The 19698-nt window shown below is 41.1% G+C and overlaps 1 protein-coding gene across 1 annotated transcript in view; it reads left to right on the forward strand.

The window, feature by feature from the left end:
• The window catches only part of pip5kl1 (phosphatidylinositol-4-phosphate 5-kinase-like 1), a 49847-nt gene extending 37846 nt beyond the window's left edge, over positions 1 to 12001 (forward strand). The window contains exon 10 of the mRNA XM_080871565.1: positions 8371 to 12001. Within this exon, the coding sequence (XP_080727691.1) occupies positions 8371 to 8812 (442 nt within the window). The 3' untranslated portion in view covers positions 8813 to 12001. The remainder of the gene's footprint in view (positions 1 to 8370) is intronic.
• Positions 12002 to 19698: the final 7697 nt, after the last annotated feature.

A 19698-nucleotide genomic window follows, 5' to 3' on the forward strand; every position in this document is an offset into this window, starting at 1 on the left:
TGTAGACACAGCTTCAGGCGAATATAAAATTCAGACACTGAGTCATGGTTGCCTTTTTGTTTTTGGCCCACGATATGCTTGATATCTGGCTTCAATTCAAGCACAAGCCCTGAATCACAGAATAATATAATGCATGTGGAGCTCAAATATTTACACTGAATATTTTGTATTTGAATTGCATGCAAACTATTTAGCTACCCCTTGATATGTATCTAACTGTTATACAGTGGGGCAAAAAAGTATTTAGTCAGCCACCGATTGTGCAAGTTCCCCCACCTAAAATGATGACAGAGGTCAGTAATTTGCACCAGAGGTACACTTCAACTGTGAGAGACAGAATGTGAAAAACAAATCAATGAATTCACATGGTAGGATTTGTAAAGCATTTATTCGTAAATCAGGGTGGAAAATAAGTATTTGGTCACCTCAAACAAGGAAAATCTCTGGCTCTCACAGACCTGTAACGTCTTCTGTAAGAAGCTTTTCTGTCCCCCACTCGTTACCTGTATGAATGGCACCTGTTTGAACTCATCATCTGTATAAAAGACACCTGTCCACAGCCTCAAACAGTCAGACTCCAAACTCCGCCATGGCCAAGACCAAAGAGCTTTCGAAGGACACCAGGAAAAGTATTGTAGACCTGCACCAGACTGGGAAGAGTGAATCTACAATAGGCAAGCAGCTTGGTGTGAAAAAATCAACTGTGGGAGCAATCATCAGAAAATGGAAGACATACAAGACCACTGATAATCTCCCTCCATCTGGGGCTCCATGCAAGATCTCATCCTGTGGGGTCAAAATGATCATGAGAACGGTGAGCAAAGATCCCAGAACCACACGGGGGGACCTGGTGAATGACCTGAGAGAGCTGGGACCAAAGTAACAAAGGTCACCATCAGTAACACACTACAACGGCAGGGAATCAAATCCCGCAGTGCCAGACGTGTTCCGCTGCTGAAGCCAGTGCATGTCCAGGCCCGTCTGAAGTTTGCCAGAGAGCACATGGATGATACAGCAGAGGATTGGGAGAATGTCATGTGGTCAGATGAAACCAAAGTAGAACGTTTTGGTATAAACTCAACTCGTCGTGTTTGGAGGAAGAAGAATACTGAGTTGCATCCCAAGAACACCATACCTACTGTGAAGCATGGGGGTGGAAACATCATGCTATGGGGCTGTTTTTCTGCCAAGGGGACAGGACGACTGATCCGTGTTAAGGACAGAATGAATGGGGCCATGTATCGTGAGATTTTGAGCCAAAACCTCCTTCCATCAGTGAGAACTTTGAAGATGAAACGAGGCTGGGTCTTCCAACATGACAATGATCCAAAACACACCGCCCGGGCAACAAAGGAGTGGCTCCGTAAGAAGCATTTGAAAGTCCTGGAGTGGCCTAGCCAGTCTCCAGACCTCAACCCCATAGAAAATCTGGGGCGGGAGTTGAAAGTCCGTGTTGCTCGGCGACAGCCCCAAAACATCACTGCTCTCGAGAAGATCTGCATGGAGGAATGGGCCAAAATACCAGCTACTGTGTGTGCAAACCTGGTAAAGACCTATAGTAGACGTTTGACCTCTGTTATTGCCAACAAAGGTTATGTTACAAAGTATTGAGTTGTATTTTTGTTATTGACCAAATACTTATTTTCCACCCTGATTTACGAATAAATTCTTTACAAATCCTACCATGTGGATTCATGGATTTTTTTTTCACATTCTGTCTCTCACAGTTGAAGTGTACCTCTGGTGCAAATTACTGACCTCTGTCATCATTTTAGGTGGGGGAACTTGCACAATCGGTGGCTGACTAAATACTTTTTTGCCCCACTGTATTTCATTTATTTGGGTTTATTAGAGTTGTTATTTGTATATTTAGGTTTCTCAAATCAATGTGCGTGCCTAATAAGAATTATAATAAATATTTTGATGTCCATTAGTAGAAATGGGCCTTCATGGTCAGTGTCTGAGGTCTTCTTCCCCAAGCTATAAAGCCTGCTTCATTTAGCCCTGTAAAGTCTGACTGATATGCCTCTAAGCTCTTTGTTGCTTTTCTCTTGAACATATGTTTGCATGATGATATAGAGCCAATATTCTAACTAATAATTAAACTTTTTGTAATTAAAATAAACAAGGGTTAGTTAGATTTAATTCCTGGTTGAATTTATAACTTTACTTGCTTAGAAAGAAATTAACAGATTCTAACTTTTATGGTACTTTAATTTTAATGGAGAGAGACAGGATATCAAAAATACCAAAAAGCCAGAAAAAAAAACCTATTACATAAACATTATAAATTGATTTGCATGTCATTGAGTGGCTCATCCAAATTTCAATTCGTCATGTTCCTAAAGCACCCCTGTCATTCCAACCTCTCCAACACTGTGATAAAGACCAAAGAGCTGACAAAGGGAGTCAGGGACAAGACTGTAGACATGCTTAAGGCTGGAAGGGGGGGGAAAGGGCCATCAGCAAGAAGCTTGGTGCCGAGGTGACGAGTATTGATCCGATTATACGGTAATGGAAGAAATATGAAATGACCATTAGTGGCCCTGGGTCTGGAATGGCATGCAAGATTTTGCCTCATGAAGGGAAGATGATCTTTAAAAGGTGGTGGATGACCCAAAACCTAATGACAGGAACTTGTTAATGATCAGGTGACCACCTACACTAAATGCCTTACCTCTGTGCTTGTCAACAAGGGTTTCTGCACTACTTCTGTGGTGAATCTTTGTAGACCTTGCAACGTAACTGACATTAATAGCTGACACCATTACCAGGATTCATGCTTTTCTGTGATGTTTTATGTGTTAATTACTTTGTGGTTGTGTCCCACAGCTTCATCTGTCCTTATACTAAAGTGATGACTCTTATTCTCTCACTGATAAAATTAAAAGCTGCAATGAGAAAGTAGCCTGAAATCCACAGCAGCAATCGACAGTACTGAAAAGCAGTTATATTTCCACAGCAATGCACGTCAGCTTTAGTGTATGTTAAGTGACAGGATTACAGAGGCCTCTGTGTTTTTGATGTACCTGTGGTCTGTAAGTCCTCAGTGGTGGACTCTGCTCTTCAGGTGATTTGTTTGCATTTATAAAATGTTTTTTAGTGACTTAGCAATCAAAAATATAATCATTCTACCTAAAATACATTAGAAACATGACGTTTTGGTTTACCATGTGAGTGGTAAACCAAATGCCTTACCAGCCCCAACCCTAAACCCAAATCAATATTAAAAAGCATTTTTAGTAACTAATTAGGTATGTAATCTCTGCATACCAGCCCCAACAGTAGTTTCTAAATCTGTTGGAAACTCCGTCATCAGTCTCTCCTGACATTTTTTCCAAAGCTGGTAGGGTTTGGTGTGTTTTACCGCAGCTGTTTAAGCCCTGACTACAAAGCACCATATAAAAGATTTGATAAAGCCAACTTTTAGTCAAGACCTCAACTATAAAAACAGAAATTAGCATAGCTTCCAAAGAAACTGTGAATGCATAAATGTCTTAAAGTTAAATCAAAACCAACAGGTCATTAGCAGCTCATTTGCAGTTAAAGTTAGAGCTAGGGTTACGTTCAGTTTTTTCTTTTCAGTTTCTGAAATTGGCACCAGTGTCCAGTTTTTGAAATATAAATAGCTGCAAGTGCACAATCACGACTGTGTGTCTCATTTAGACACTCAGACACTGAGCCATGTGCTAATTGCACACATTTCTGCATCTCTGCCATTCAAAGAGACTGTGTATATAGTTTATTGTGTGAATGCCGTGAGGCCCGGGTTCAAATCCTGCTTATGGCAACAATTTTTTCAGTTAACAGTTCAACCTTTTTAACTCTTTTCAACATAAATTTCAGCTTCTTCACCCCTTTGCAGCACAAATTCCAGATTCTTCAGCTGTTTTCAGCAAAACCCTCAGCTTCTTTACCTCTTTTCAGCACAAAGTTCTGCTTCTTTACACCTTTTCAGAAGAAACTTTTGCTTCTTTACCTCTTTTCAGCAGAAGTTTCAGCTTCTTGGCCTGTTTTCAGCAGAACTTTCAGTATCCTCATCTCTTTTTAGCAGAACGTTCAACAGGTTCACCTCTTTTCAGCAGACAGTTCAGCTTTTCCCACCTCTTTTCAGCACAAATCTAAGCCTCTTCTGCTCTTTTCAGCAGAATTTTCAGTTTCTCCATCTCTTTTTTGCTGAAAATTCAGCTTTTTCACCTCTTTTCAGCACAAATTTCAGTTTCTTCACTGCTTTTGAGCACAAAGTTCTGCTTCTTCACCTCTTTTCAGCACAATTCAGCTTCTTCTGCACAGTGCACATTTTTTCTCTCATCATATCGTTGCTTGGGAGTAGAACTGGTTTGGCTTACTGGGATGAGTAGCCGCTGTGAGACCCAGTGGCGAAGTTTCGAATCCTACCTGTGGGGGTTGCCGCACATCTTCCCTGCTTGCATGCACACTGCTTTCTTATCACTCTGCAGTATACCCTTTCAAATACAGCCATCTTCAGCAAGCACTTCAGCTTCTACACCTCTGTTCAGCAGATAATTCTGCTTCTTCAGCTGTTTAGCAGATTCCACTACATGGCATTCACACTTTCGCAGGAAATGCAACTGTTTCTAGTTTTATGTAATATTCAGTACTGAACTTAAAACTTTTCAAGGAATCAATTTATCATTCAGTGTTTTCATAAAAGCCTTATTTTTACACAAACGAGGTTTAAGGCCTGGAGACGTTTGAAGCTTTTTGTCCTCCACAATGGAAAATGGCTAAAAATAAAAAGCCACTTTAGCCACCTCCTAATTTTATTAATTCTGTGCTCAGCTTTGAGTCTCTAACATCATTAAAACATAGCTGCTACTGCTCATTTTACATTTTTCGCTTGTGTTTTCACTCTTTCCCAACATGCTCAAATCTCTAGATTCATATATGTCCAAATTCCTTTGGAAAAATATGCCCCCACGTATAAGCTTAAAAACACTACAAAAGACCAAGGATAAAGGAGGATTAGAACTACCTAACTTTCAGCACTACTTCTTAGCCAACAGGCTTCAGTTTATCTCAGGATGGCTAAAACATACCTTCTTAGATGAACCTTGGCTAGATGTAGAAAAAGCACTTTACAATAATCTAGAGATTTCAGATCTACCATTTATCAGCTCAAACATCCAACGACATGAATGCTTCAAAAGCGTCAACATCGGCTCTTCTCTGACAGCATGGTGGGAGTTTCTAAAAATAACGGAGTCTTCATTAATCCCATGCAAACGTACACCTATCTGGAACAACCCTGACATATTACAAAACAATAATATGATAAACTTTTCAGATTGGAGTGGTAAAGGAATCAAATATGTAGAACATATACTAGAAGGAACAGAATTTATTTCATTTGACAGACTAGTTACACAATATGGGATCAACAAGAAAAGATTTTTAGAATATCAACAAATTAAATCCATAATAAACTACAAACACCACCAAGTGTGGTTCAGTTTCTTACTCTTAAAACCCCCAAATTACTATCCAAAATATACAGAATGCTTTCTAAAACAGATGAATCAATATCACTTCCTATGGCAAAATGGGAAGCGGATTTATCAGTTAACTTAGACCAAAACTTCTGGTCTCAGATTTGCTTAAAAACCTTTCATCTAATCAGAAATCCCAGAAATCGCTGCTGCACTGGGCCCCAGTCTGGATGGGCCTGGGCCCACTTTCCCTGGCGGGTCGCGGAGTATGGGGGTGCCTACTGGGGTCAGCGGGGGAGCTGACCCCAGCTCCACCACAACCACCGACACATGCAGGGCCTTGGAGTAGGGGTGTGTCACCAGCGTGCAGAGGAGGCATCCCCCCCCTCTGTCCCCTTCTGGCTGCCTCTGCCTCAATTTTATCCCACAACTCAGACATTCACATTACTCACACTCTCATTACACATACATATAGGATCTTGGGGGTGGACACGCTACACGGAATCCAAATTATCATCAGGGTGTACACCTCACCCCTGGCGTCGTTGCCCACCTCTCAATTTTAAATACACGTAGACATTGAGGGCTAGCAGGAGGGGCTATGCGCTTACCTGCTGCTCTCTGGCAGGTAGCTCCATGCCCACCTCTCAATTTTAAATACACGTAGACATTGAGGGCTAGCAGGAGGGGCTATGCGCTTACCTGCTGCTCTCTGGCAGGTAGCTCCATGCCCTCCTGGGTTTTAAATGCACTTTAGAACACACATACATCAACACTACAATGAGCGGGTGGAGGGAGGTTTGGAGTCTTCTCTCACCCCCGTTCTCTGCGGCCTGCTGAAGCGGGGGGGCTAGAAGGAGGACTTGGTCATCCGACTGCGGTCTGGAGTGTGGGGCCTCCCTGCTGCTGCGGAGTCGGGGCGGTCTGCTTCTCCCCACCGCAGGGAAAAGGGTAACACTACCTGGGTCTGGGTGCAGTCCCCCCCTCCAGGGGCAAGGGTACCTAGACCCGGTTTGTAGAGTACGCTTGGGGAGTGTGATCGTGTGTACAGCGTCTCTTTATATCTGTCTCCACGTTGGTTGAGTGTGGAGTAAGTGCATATGAGAGCATGAGGGTGGGAATGGATGTTTGTATCTGTGTGTGCCTGTATGTCTGTGTCTTTATGTCAGGTTGGGTATCAGACGCCACCTCTCTGGGGACATCTCAGGCCCTCCAAGGTTTGGAGGCCTATCTCCCCCCACCACTTCCCCTGCCGGTGGCGGACTCCCTCAGACATCAGTTCGTTGTGTCTGGGGATGGGCGTCCGGGTACACACCGGCTCACTCCTTGGCGGCTGCTTATCAGGGCCTGGAGCCTGGGGCTCGCTTGGGCCACTTTGGAGGTGGGGTGCCCCCGGCCTCTCGGCCTGGGGCTCGGTCACTCAGGCACAGCTGGCTGCCGTCGGAGCTCACGGGCACGTCACTGCAACTCCCCCTGGCTTCTGCTCCGCGGCTGCTGAGTGAGCCCTCATCTGGGACTCTCCTCAGCTCTTTCTGGGACAGTGGCGCGGCTGCCCCTCTGTTGGTCTTCCTTGGTCTCTTGTGTTCTGGGGGCCTCTGGATGTCTGGAGTTTTGATCTCCTCCATACCTGCTTCATGCCCTGGAGGACGGGGCTGTGGCCCCCCCACACCCTCTAGCAGATCATTACATGAAGGAACCTTTTAAAAAAACAAGCGCGTCCATGCTCACAGGTGTACACACGGGTGATCACACCCACAAACTGCACCCTTTTTGGCTCCTACCTCAAAGCCCACTGTGTTCTGTTGATCTTATGTGCTGCACAATAATGTTTAATATTTAGTATTTACTGTCATATTCCCATATATCATTGTGATGTTGTTTATTCTATTACTCTCGTTTTCTTCTGCTTGTTTTCTTTTTTCTTTCTCAACAGGTGATCCAGGTGATCGATAGATGTATTTTTTTTTCTGCCCATTCTGTTGGTTTTTGTTTTTTGCCCTTCTCCCCCGTCCCTCTTCTCAGCTGTTTTTCTTTCCCTCTTTCTTTCTCCCCTTCTTTCCCCCAGTCAAGTCTTTCCCGTATTCAGCAAGTGAAAATAAAATAAACAATAAAAGGTGAATCAAATGGACCATTACGGCAAGGCTGGGATGGTCAGTTTGGTAAAGTAAATCCGTTGGGCATCTTTCTTTGCCTTTAGACAATAATTCTGATGGCAAAAGAGCCAAACGGGACAGGCAAAAAAAAAAAAAACATGCTCAAATTTAATTCGGTTCCCTGTCTCTCTATGCACCTTGCCATTTTGTGTGAAAATTCCATTAGATCAGGATTTCTGACTCAGACTATCCTGTCTGGCACCACCAACCACACCAAGTTCCAAGTCAATTTAATAAGCCCTTTTTTCCATTCTGATGTTCAACCAGCAGTCGTTTCAACCATGTCCACACGCCTTAGTGCATTCTTCTATAGGAGTGGTGGATGAAATATTTGCCTTTACCATCTTGACACCCATTAGGCCAGCAGTAACCAGTGTGGAATTTTAGGGTTGCTCTGGGTTGCTTTTATTTAGGCTCATTTCTCAGAAACCAAAAGATATTACCTTTCAGATTTTTGACTATATATTCTCTTAACATATTTTCTTTTTAACTGTTTCAAATTTGAATAAATATTATAAAAAATGGTAGACTGTAACCTAACCCAAGCCCCAGGCTTAACCCTAAATGAGTCATCAGTTACCTGGTGTTCAGAAATTAATGCATGAGTATAATGGCGTGGGAATTCAATGTGTATATTCAGTCTGGATTCACTTGGTGCCCTAAACTCTGTTGTAATCTGTCTAGACCGGACTGAAAGGATTACAAAAGGGTCAATTAGGATGTCCGTTTCAGTGACTCATTCTCATCTGTATGGCTTTTCTTTTCAGGTCTGTGAATCCAGGCTCCAGTCCAATCCATATGAATGCAGCCACAGTTCCCGGAGCAGTCGTGGACGAGGACCCTGCCCTATCCTTATCTGAAACAGACAGCGGCTTAAAGACACCACACTCTCAAGCTGCATCAAGGAGCAGCTCTCCTCGAACATGTGCAAAGGATGCTGGGCCAGCAAGCGCCGAGGCTGAGCTGCAAGACTTCCAAGCCCAAAACCGACGTTTGCTGCCAAACTTAAAGAATCCTCTTCACATCATTGATGGCCCCGAGCAGCGCTACTTTGTCGGCATCATTGACATTTTCACAGTTTACAGTTTTAAGAAGAGGCTGGAGCATTTGTGGAAGAGGTTGAGGCACCCCGGTCGGTCCTTCTCAACCGTCAGTCCACAGACTTACTGCCTCAGGCTGTGTCAGTGGGTGCAAGACCACACCAAGTAGAGCCTGAACAAGAGGTGGAAACTCATTTCCACTTCTCACCTGCAAGTCCAAATAACCAAAGTTCAAACGCATGGCGTAAAGCACGTTTCCTCTCAAACCTTCTCATCATAAGAACTTCAGACATTAAATGTGGGCCTCACCTCTGAGCCTTTAGCAGATACCAAAATGATTTTTGCACACACATAAATTAGATTTTGTAGAAAATGGATGGATGGCTGATTACGAAACAATGCAATGAAACAGGCTGTACGCAAATAGGAATTTCATTATTTATTTGAACATTTTTTTGGATTGGATTACTTCTTTATACTTCCTTAACCTGCCAAATAGTTTTAAGACAAGTATGCGTTTCAGCCCACTGTGTTCAAATTTTAGAATTATATTCTGGATTTGACGCTTCAAGCTGAATGTTTGGGGTATCTTAGCTTGCTATGACCATGAGTCTGAGCCGAAAACTCTGTACTTGGGCCCACCCTAACGCATAAGCTGCTTTATTCTACATTTTGACTCTGAGTGGGACCATAATTTACAGACTAAACACCAAGTTGTGTTCAAAATGGCTTAAATTGAGTGACTCTGACCACAAACACATCAAGAAAGTGATTAGAGAAGTTGTGAATCCAAAACAACACAGGGTTATTTTCTGATTTCTCTTCTATACATTCATACTTCTTTTTGCAACCAGAGGGTTTTAAAAGTAATGCAGGTGTAAGGCCTTTAATACACAGAGACTGTGATGTCCTCTATCCAGCTGTTATTGTTTCTATCCACTTCTTCTTCTGTTACTGCTAATGCTACCTCAGAAAGACTAATTTAAATACATGGGTGCATTAAAGGGTTAAATAAATACTTGTTTTGTGTTTTGCAAACCAGTGAGTTTGTGAAGCAAATATATTTGCAGCACAGGGAGCCTCATTCCTCAAGATCACATACATGTTCTAGCATCATGGAATAAAGCTGACTTGCAATCTTTTTTCTTTTTAATATATTTTCATTCTTATTGACTTCTGTAATGTACAGGGTGAACCTACAGCCATGGACCTTCTGTTTTTCCCCATCTACAGGGTGGGCCATTTATATTATATATAATAAAATGGGCCGCCTTCTAAATTGCCACCATGGTCACCACCCATCTTGAGGAGTTTGCCCCCTCACATATACTAATGTGCCACAAACAGGACTTTAATATCACCAACCATTCCCATTTTATTATATATAATATAAATGGTTCACCCTGTAGATGGGGGAACAACAGAAGGTCCATGGCTGTAGGTTCACCCTGTACATTACAGAAGTCAATAAGAATGAAAATATATTAAAAAGAAAAAAGACCTACAGCCATGTAGGTTCATGTCATCTTACCCTTAGATTTGAAAAAACATTTGAGAGAAACAAATTAAAAACAGGTAATTGAATTTTCTCTATAAATTATATTGTTCATGAGTGTGCTTGCATTTCTCAGCAAAACATTTTTTTTCTCCTAACTCAGCTACGCCTATGCAGGGCCAACCCAAATACGCAGGGCAAAGCTGCTCTGCAATCAAAGTCCACTCGAAAATCATTCCCCATGTGCCTTGAAAACCTCTGTACTGACGTCTTTGAGTAAACTGAATCCAAATTTCCATTTTGGAACAACGACACCCGAATAAATGAAAGCATAGGGTGATGTTAGAGAGCTAATAGCAAAAGAGCTTAGTGTAACTTCCAGAAAACCACTGCTGTTATTAACATCCATTAAATTAACTGCAGTTAATAATCTGGTGTTTCCAACCAATGCCAATGACTTGAACAAACCATTGTTTGATAAAGTGGAAGTAAAAGTGCTACAGGAATCTGATAAACTGACTGGAAGTTTCTGGCACTGAAAGCAAAGTGAAAATGCCTTAAAAATAAATAGATGGAGGAAAAAAAGGAATAAAAAGATTTTTTTTAAAAAGTTAAATAATTTAATAGATGGGTTTATTAAACCCTTGTGGGGATAGGTTAATTGGAAAATCCAAATTGCCATTCGGTGTGATTGTGCGAGTGAATGTGAGCGCGAATGGTTGTCTGTCTGTGTGTTGGCCCTGCGACAGACTGGCGACCTGTCCAGGGTGTACCCCGCCTCTCGCCCTATGACAGCTGGGATAGGCTCCAGCGCCCCCCGCGACCCTGAAAAGGAGAAGCGTAAGCGAATGGATGGATGATGGGTTTATTAAACAGCTAAATTAATTGAAAGTGCAGCAAGCAGTAAAAAAATGAGGCAAATTAATATTTTATGTAATCACCTTGTAATCACCTTGACACCTATTTAGGGCTCTGTGCTTTTAATCTTCTCTTGGCTGCACATTCTCTTTGTATGGCTCTGTTTGCATTTAGTGTTGTGATGTTGAATACATTCGTGATTCTTTCTCTGACAATACAAAGATCTCACAAATGCATGAAGGATTTAATGTGTGCAAATAAAATTAAATAAAAATGAAGACATGGGCAGCAGTAATTCACCCAATGCAAACATACAAAACAAAAAACAATAATTTCCTTTCCCACAGAAAGAAGTAAAGTGTGCCCACTGAGTAGATGGGGAAGAGCAAAAAATAAATAAATACAGGAAGAAGAAACTTGACTGGATCACAATTGCACCATAAATTAACTGTTCCGGAGTTCAACTGTAACCAGATCAAGACCACCTACTCCGAAGGCTTTCAATGTGGTTGTTTTAGTCCACACCCAAGTTTGATTAGCATGTTGGTATCTGCACAAACTAACTGCACCATGGGACAAAATGATTGAGAGTTTGAAGTAAACAGTGCAATGCCTCATTAAAGGTGGAGAAACACCACCCTTACTTCAAAATGCTTCTCACCAAAGTCACTGACAAAAAAAACAACCTAAACAGTTATTTTGGCTACGTTCTTTCTGTGCATCTTTGCCAAAGTAAACCAGCTTCTGTTTCTGACCATGTAGCGTTACAGAGCAGTCACAGACTCAGGGGTTTAAAATGTGGCCGTATCTATTGAGAGGTCACTTGCGAGTTTGCGAAATCCTGGGTGACACTTTATAATATGACCCGACAGTAAGGGCATTATTCCCCTATAATTAAACAGACTTTAGTTGTTTTATTTTATTTATTTATGCATTTTATTTGAGTTTCAATGCAGGTTGTGCCTAAATATTTTACAGGGAAGGAAATACAAGGTATAGCGTGAGTTATTTGAAGTACAGGGTGGGCCATTTATATGGATACACCGTAATAACATGGGAATGGTTGGTGATATTAAAGTCCTGTTTGTGGCACATTAGTATATGTGAGGGGGCAAACTCCTCAAGATGGGTGATGACCATGGTGGCCATTTAGAAGTCGGCCATCTTGGATAAAACTTTTGTTTTTTCAATAGGAAGAGGGCCATGTGACACATCAAACTTATTGGTAATGTCACAAGAAAAACAATGGTGTGCTTGGTTTCAACGAAAATGCGCCCGACGTCAGGGGTGAGCCATGGCTTCCAGCGGAGTTCCTCCTCCAGCTGGACAAAGGCTGCTCGGCGTCGCTCCTGAAGTTCGATGTCTGCTGGGTCCATAATATGGTCGCGATCTTCTGTCAAGTGAAGGCTGTGTGCAGGCAGGAAAAAGACCCAAAATGCAGACTCACGGAAACAAAAGGTGAACTTAAATAAGGCTTTAATGCTGGACGACAAAACAGAAAACTGGCTGAACAGCATACAAAATAAACTAACGCGGCGGGCTGGCAGGCTGGCAGACAGACAGACAGAACACACAGTACAATATGATGGTCCGTGTCACCCCAACAGATATTTAGCGAGGAAAATTTAAAAACAAACAGCAATTAATTAATTAAAAAAACAATTTAAGATTGGGAATGTTTTGTGTTTTATTTTGGTTTTTCTAAAAATAATTACCATGATACCAATTACACTACTTAAAATTACTTAAGCTGTACTTAAATGTAATCAAGGTTTAATTATTGCTTTGTTTCCTGTAAAATCCGGTTTAATAAATCTGGAGCTGAGGATTTCCACTATGGCTGAGCCAGGTGGTGAAGAATGAGCCAAGATCCAAGGACACTGGATCTTGGAAGGCTGGTTATTAGGACAAGACAGCCACCTTCACCACATGAGATGGATGCCACCTCCCACCTCCCTTCCCCTACCCTCCTCCCTGTGTTTCTATATCTAAGCTTCTTTAAGTCCTTAGCCGACAAGCATACCTAGAATAACTTGAATTCTGCCTGTTATTATGACCATAATTTACAAATTAACTTGATATTTCATGGGGAAATATTAAGCTATGGGTCATGGGTGAAGGTCATGGGGAAGATTATAGATATAGATTATAGATTAATGGAGCTGAGGGCCATTTTCTCATAGACCTCTATACAGCTAGGAGTGTTTCTCTAGCTGGAGGACTCTACCAGTCTTTGCCTTCACTTACCAGACTTGGAGACTACGTCAGTTTTTTCTGCATGTGTGGAATGATACAATGGAAGTTTCTTTCTGTTTTTGAAAGGAAAAATAGAAAAATCCAGAATCAGAAGCTGTCCTTGCAAAATTCCTGTTTAGTCTATGTGATGTTGTCTGACAAACTGTTGTAACAGCAGTCTGGCGAGGAAGGAGCGGCTAGCAGGTCCAGCGGGCATGAGGTGTGGAGGTTAGCCGGATAACTCAAAGCCAGTCAGTTGAATCAAACAACAGACCTTTATTCGCTGTCAGCAAAATAAGACCACACTAGCCAGGTCTCCACGGCTCTACTCGGTCCGTACATACATGTGCAGAGATGGGTAGTCGCCGGCACCAGGCTGTTACAACGGTAAGGTTTCTCCAGAACAGACACACGAGCAGCATGTAATGGCTGCCGCTATACCGATTTTCATTGATTTAAACCTTTCTGTGTGTGATGACACAGTTTGATTCCACTCGTGTTGTGATCCATGTTAGGCTGGTTGGCTTTGTTGTCATGTCCTCTGATTTCTGTGTTCCCCTTTTATTGTTTTTATGTTCAGTATTTCAGGTTTGGATGTTGTCATGTTTTAGTATTATTTGACTTCCTGTTGTAGTTTGACCATTTGTTTTCTCATGTGTTATGTTCGCTTTTACTTCCTTTCTTCTTTCATCTCCTATGCTTACAGTTTTTGTGGTTTGTGTTTTTGCCTTTTTTTTTGTTTGGCTCTGGAATTTGGCTTATCAGCATTTCAATAAACCTTTTTTTGTTTTTCTTTGTTGTTGTTGTTGTTTTTTTATTCTTATTTTGGTCTGTATGTAAGTGTAGCTCTTTATGATACCTTTACACTTGCGCTTAAAAGTCTCACTTTCTGGATTACAGAGATTGTAATTGGTTCTGTGGGGTTTTGTTTTGTTTATGTTTTTTTGTTTGTTTTTTGCCATAGTCTCTGAAACTATTTTGGGTTCAGCAGAGCAATTTTAAAATCTCATAGCTAACATTAATTCACTAACAATAATACAGTTTACATGCCTGAGCATATCAAATTAAAATGGACCTACTAATTACGTCAAGCCAACAAATGCACCATCAGCAACTTCAGGAACTCTTTTTTTTCTCACCTTTTCATACAATTTTCAAAGGTTCAAAGCGTTTATTGTCATATATACAAAGAAAAAAAGGCCCGGTTAGGTTAATGTACAATTTTGTACAACATCAGCTGATTGCACATACATTTTGAAATCAGAACATATTGCACTGATTACTGTGAAATCAGCACAATATGTGCAATATTTTGGTGATTCATTATTAATTACGTCTATGCAAACAAAAGCACCGTCAGCAGCTTCGGGAACTCATTATTTCCTCCCCTTTTTGTTCAGTATGTAGATGATTTTGTATGACATCAGCTGTTTGCACAATATGTGCAGTTAGCTGATGTCTACATATTGGGTGATTTGGACGCTGCGTCATTTTCAAAAAAGGTTCCATTGTTCTTTCCATTGTTCTTATGGGTGGCTGTAGCTCAGGTGGCAGAGCAGGTCAGTCACTAACCAGAAGGTCGGTGGTTTGATCCCAGGTTGCCTCCTGGCTGCATGCCAAATATCCTTGGGCAAGATACTAACCCCGTGTTTGCCTACTGGTGGTGGTCAGAGGGCCCAGTGGCGCCTGTGTCCGGCAGCCTCGCATCTGTCAGTGCGCCCCAGGGCAGCTGTGGCTACAATATAGCTTGCTGTCACCAGTGTGTGAATGTGGGTGTGAATGACTGAATGTAGTGTAAAGCACTTTGGGGTCCTTAGGGACTGAGTAAAGCGCTATACAAATGCAGGCCATTTACCATTTTTCACATCAGTATCGCATCCTCGAGCAGATGATTTGATGTCTCATTTAAAGGCCACTGTGCTCAGCGGACTTTAAATGAGCGACTAGTGTGCTAATCTCAACACTGACAGTGAGATTATGCAACTTGATTTATTTTTTGTTCATGACTTTAAAGGAGGCTGTGCTGTCATAGCTGTAAACTGTCAACTGCATGATGTGATGTGAATAAAACTCTTAGCAGCGGTGAGATCCCACTCCTAAATCCCCTGTGCCGTTTTGAATACATAACAGGTCTTTCTACTTTGAAAAAATAATTGCAGGCAATATCTTTATTATTGCTTTCATTTATTTACTAATTTTAGTTTTTGCAAAAACAGAGCATAATGGCAACCCAACACATGGAAATACAATAAAGAAAACGACACGATAAAACAAAGAGGACTGATGTCATTTGAGTTTCTTTGAAGAGTTGTGAGGATCATTGGTGTTTTAGTTTTGCTCCCTCGTCTGCCTTCACATACATATAAACTTTAGTGACAGCATATTCTTAATACACGGGGTTTAATAAGATGCACAAGCAACGCTATTGAGAACTATAGGCATGCTGTGTGGTTTAGTGGTCTTAGCAGAGGCGGACCCACCCACAGGTTTAAGGTGTAGCTGTAGCACAACCTCACATAAGTGAATTAGATATGAATGCAAATAATCGCGTACCTACTGCCCTGCGCATCGCTAAGAAAACGAATGAACTAGAAATCAAAAAACAGTTTGTGTATTACTCAGTATAAAAATTTTCTTCCAAAATAACATTAGTTTGGAAAAAATGTCAGCCTCTTAAAAAAAACCCTACTGGATCAATCGCAATGATTTGTATGGATATATAAGATAATATAGCATTGTTTGTATTATTTGTAGTTTTCCTGTTTATCTGTTGAGTAGTATTCAGTTTAGTAACAGTTTTGTTTTCCAGTCTGGTCTCATTTCTGTTAGCCTCTCTGCTTTCACTTGTGTTTGTCTTCCTGGTTAATATTTGCAATTACTGTTGCCTGTGTCTCACATGAAGTTTCACTTCCTTTGTTTCATTTTTGTCCTCCCACCTTTGTTGCCCGTACAACTGAGTCAGTTGTCATTCCTCTTGGTCATGTGCTCCCTTCCTTTCTCTTTTGGTTTTGAAAAGTTCATCTCTATCTCTCGCTCTCTCTCTACTGTAGCGTTCTCCTTATAAAAACATTTTTATTAAGCTTGGCATGTTTTGAGATAAAAACCCTCCTAAATTTGCATAATAAAAATTATTTCCTATCAGTTATTGATTAATTTTCTTTCATTTTATTGAAATTTAGGATTCGATCACGACACCTCTGTTCTGTAACTGAGGGTTAGTGGGGAGTGTTATGGTCTAGTTTCATGTACTTTATATACATCAGTACATAAGTTCACATGCCTGTTTAAAAACAATAAAAGTTCCTCTCAGTGACTGAGAGCTGTCTCACTGTGTTTTAATGAAGCCTTGTCTTCATTTTTGATGACCTAGGCAAGAGTAAACCAAGCTAAAAGTATTTATTAAAGTGTCTCGGATGTCATTTGTTTGTTTGTTTTTTCTTTGTTTGTAAAAAAAGAGTAGGTCTCAATAAATGTTGTGATATTTTCTGTAATATTTTTAAGCCAGCAGTTTTTATTGCCTAAACTTAACTAAACAACAAGTTTTGTTATTAGCAACATATTTAAAAATAATTTAAATCATATGTAGAAAAACAGACAGGTGTGAGTCAAACTTCAAGACAAAAATACCTTTCAACCAGTGTATTTGAGAGTGGACTGGTCAGCATTCATGTTCAGAACAGAATAGCTCTTTAATGTCATTGTAAATGCACAAAGAAATTAAGGGCGCACCACACCAACTGTGCATGGAATAAAATATAAAAAGTAAGACAGCAAGAATAAATAAACAACAGGAGAAGTATACAATCAAGAGAAAGGCACACATTGAAGAGCAAAATGCTTGGAAGTGGTGCAAAAGGACTTGGTCTGAGTGCAGAGTCCGTGTATGAGTGGCCTGAGTGATGAGGGTTACTCAGACCATGGCTCAGATTGGTGAGGTGGTGGACAGGGGTGGGGTGTGGAGATATAGTGTTTGTTAACAGTCAGAATGGCCCAGGGGAAAAAGCTGTTAGTGAGTATGGAGGTGTGCGACCTGAGGCACCAACCAGAGGGCAGTGGGTGCTATGTTGGCAGTAATTTTAATAAACGAGAGTGGAATCGAGAGAAACGTGCCCTACAATGAGTTGTTTATTGAGTTATTTATTCCTTCCTTTACAATTTTTGTCACTCATGTTGTGACATTTGTCTGTCCCTCACAATTTATGAAAAAATTCTGGAGGCACCCCTGTTCTCAGTAGTTGCCCCCGTGTACCAAACACCCAGCGATGCAAAGTAATGCTCAATTCAGTATTATTTATACAGAATTACAACTGCAGTCACGTCTAGGTGCTCTGTAACCCACATAGCAAAATTGGTATGGCCCAGATCTGGCCCACACAATGTGCTTACACATGGCCCACATACCGGAAAGAATGACAGCCCTTTGGTGGCCCAGATCTGGTTTGCCAGATGTGGCCCACACATGGGCCAGCACATGTTCCAGTTGCAGACACACTGCTGGCCCTGTGCTGGCCCAGAACAGTTTCAGCTCTGGCCCCAGATGTCAGCCTAATGTGTACTTTAATCAAGCCATGTAATAACAACATGTGCTGGAACATAATAGTACAAAGTAACATGATGAAACTCTGTTCAGACAGTAAATGGACTGATTCTTATATAGCGCTTTTCTACTCTCCTGGATTACTCAGAGTTAGGGATGGGTATTGATAAGATTTTCATGATTCTGATTCCATTTTCGATTCTGTTTAACGATTCGATTTTTTATCGATTCTTCTTTTTTTTAAAAAAAAGCAGAACACTAAGGTCGATTAGCTTAGAACTTTGTTTTATATCTTCTCTTTGCACAAGATAGAAATTTAGGAGTAACATGGCCTTACAAACCCAACAGTGACATCTTAAGAGATCCAGCCTACGGCTCTTCAATGGGGTGTCACAGGGTCCCCAGGAAAAAAATTGTAAATGTAAAATAATAAAATAAATATTCTTCTGTAGCAATAACAAAGTATAACATAAATTATTCAGTAGCAATTACATAAGAATATCCAGTAATGTCCTGCCTACAATTAAACACATTCACTTACTGAAAATCAGGGCATCTGCTGTGGCAAATGGGTGCAAACCTTTTACCACAAACTTAGTCACTGATCGGTGACATTCGTCTATCCTGGCCTGAAAGGAGACACTACCGGTAGACCGCAGCGAAAACTGCCAGCATCTGAGCCAGACTCTGTCTGTCTCTCTCATCATGGTCACCTAAATGCACAGTAATGGCAGGTTTTGTAATAAGGCAGAACGCGCTAACATAATATGCACTGTTAGTTGGTTATTTACCTGTCGCTTTAACGGGAGAGGACGTGCAAACATTACCGCTGCTGCTGGGTTGAGATTCACGAGTCCGGAGCGGAATTAAAAACACGACATTCATTTAAGGTCATCGCGTGTTTTGTGAGCAAATGCTTTTGCATATTCATAATGTTTCCTCCCTTAAATGAAATATCTACTTTGCAAGTTGCCCTGTTGTCATCCGTTCTCGTAAAGTAAAACCAAACTTTTGAGCGTTTGAGCCGCCATGTTTCCTGCCAGGTAAATGACGCTCCACAACGTGGTGACGTCATTCGGGGCGACTGGAATCAATAAGGGAATCGTTTGTAAAAATGGCAAACAATTCCAAGGAATTGAAACAGTGGGAACCGGTTCTCAACAAGAACCGGTTTTCGATACCCATCCCTACTCAAAGTGCTCTATACAACATGCCATATCCACCCACTTTCTTTACACTGAGTGCTTCCTAACTACATTCATACACATTCACAATCTTGACACACAGACTGGAGGAGCGAGGGATCGAGCCACTAACCGTCCAATCAGTAAGTGACCTGCTCCACCTCCTGAGCTACAGCCACCTGGTGGTAAACATGAGTAGACTAGGTTTTGGATAAAATGTACACTCACAAACCTGTCAAACCTGCATTTGAAATGTTGGCTACTATAGCAGTATAGTATTGCAACATGGCATTTGGGTTTTCTAACTAAAATAGGAAAACAAGAACATAAATAGTGCCATTATTGCCAGACCTTGCCCACATCTGGTTGACATACACCCTGCCATGCCAGAAATCAGCCAGCAGTGTCGATTAAACATTGTGACTACATGACAATCTGATAACCAGCTTAATTTAGTTAAACTGCTTTAGTAAGCTGTATTTGAAACCATATTTTTCACTTCTCTTCAAAGCTTTTCCCGCATCTCTTCTCCTCACAGTCATTATTATTCATCACGATGTCTGAGGGATTTCCCTCTAATGTTGTCACAGTGATTCTGCTCTTTTCTTCCACAGAGGAATAGGGTGTTCATTTTGTTTCTGCCAAAGTAAGTTAAAAGCAGTAAAAGAATTTCTTATTCTTATTATGAAAAAAATTATATTTAGATCCAAGTGATAACACATGTTTAAAAAGGGACATCTAAAAAA

The sequence above is a fragment of the Rhamphochromis sp. 'chilingali' genome, assembly GCF_963969265.1.
Source record: "Rhamphochromis sp. 'chilingali' genome assembly, chromosome: 2".
Classification (NCBI taxonomy): domain Eukaryota; kingdom Metazoa; phylum Chordata; class Actinopteri; order Cichliformes; family Cichlidae; genus Rhamphochromis; species Rhamphochromis sp. 'chilingali'.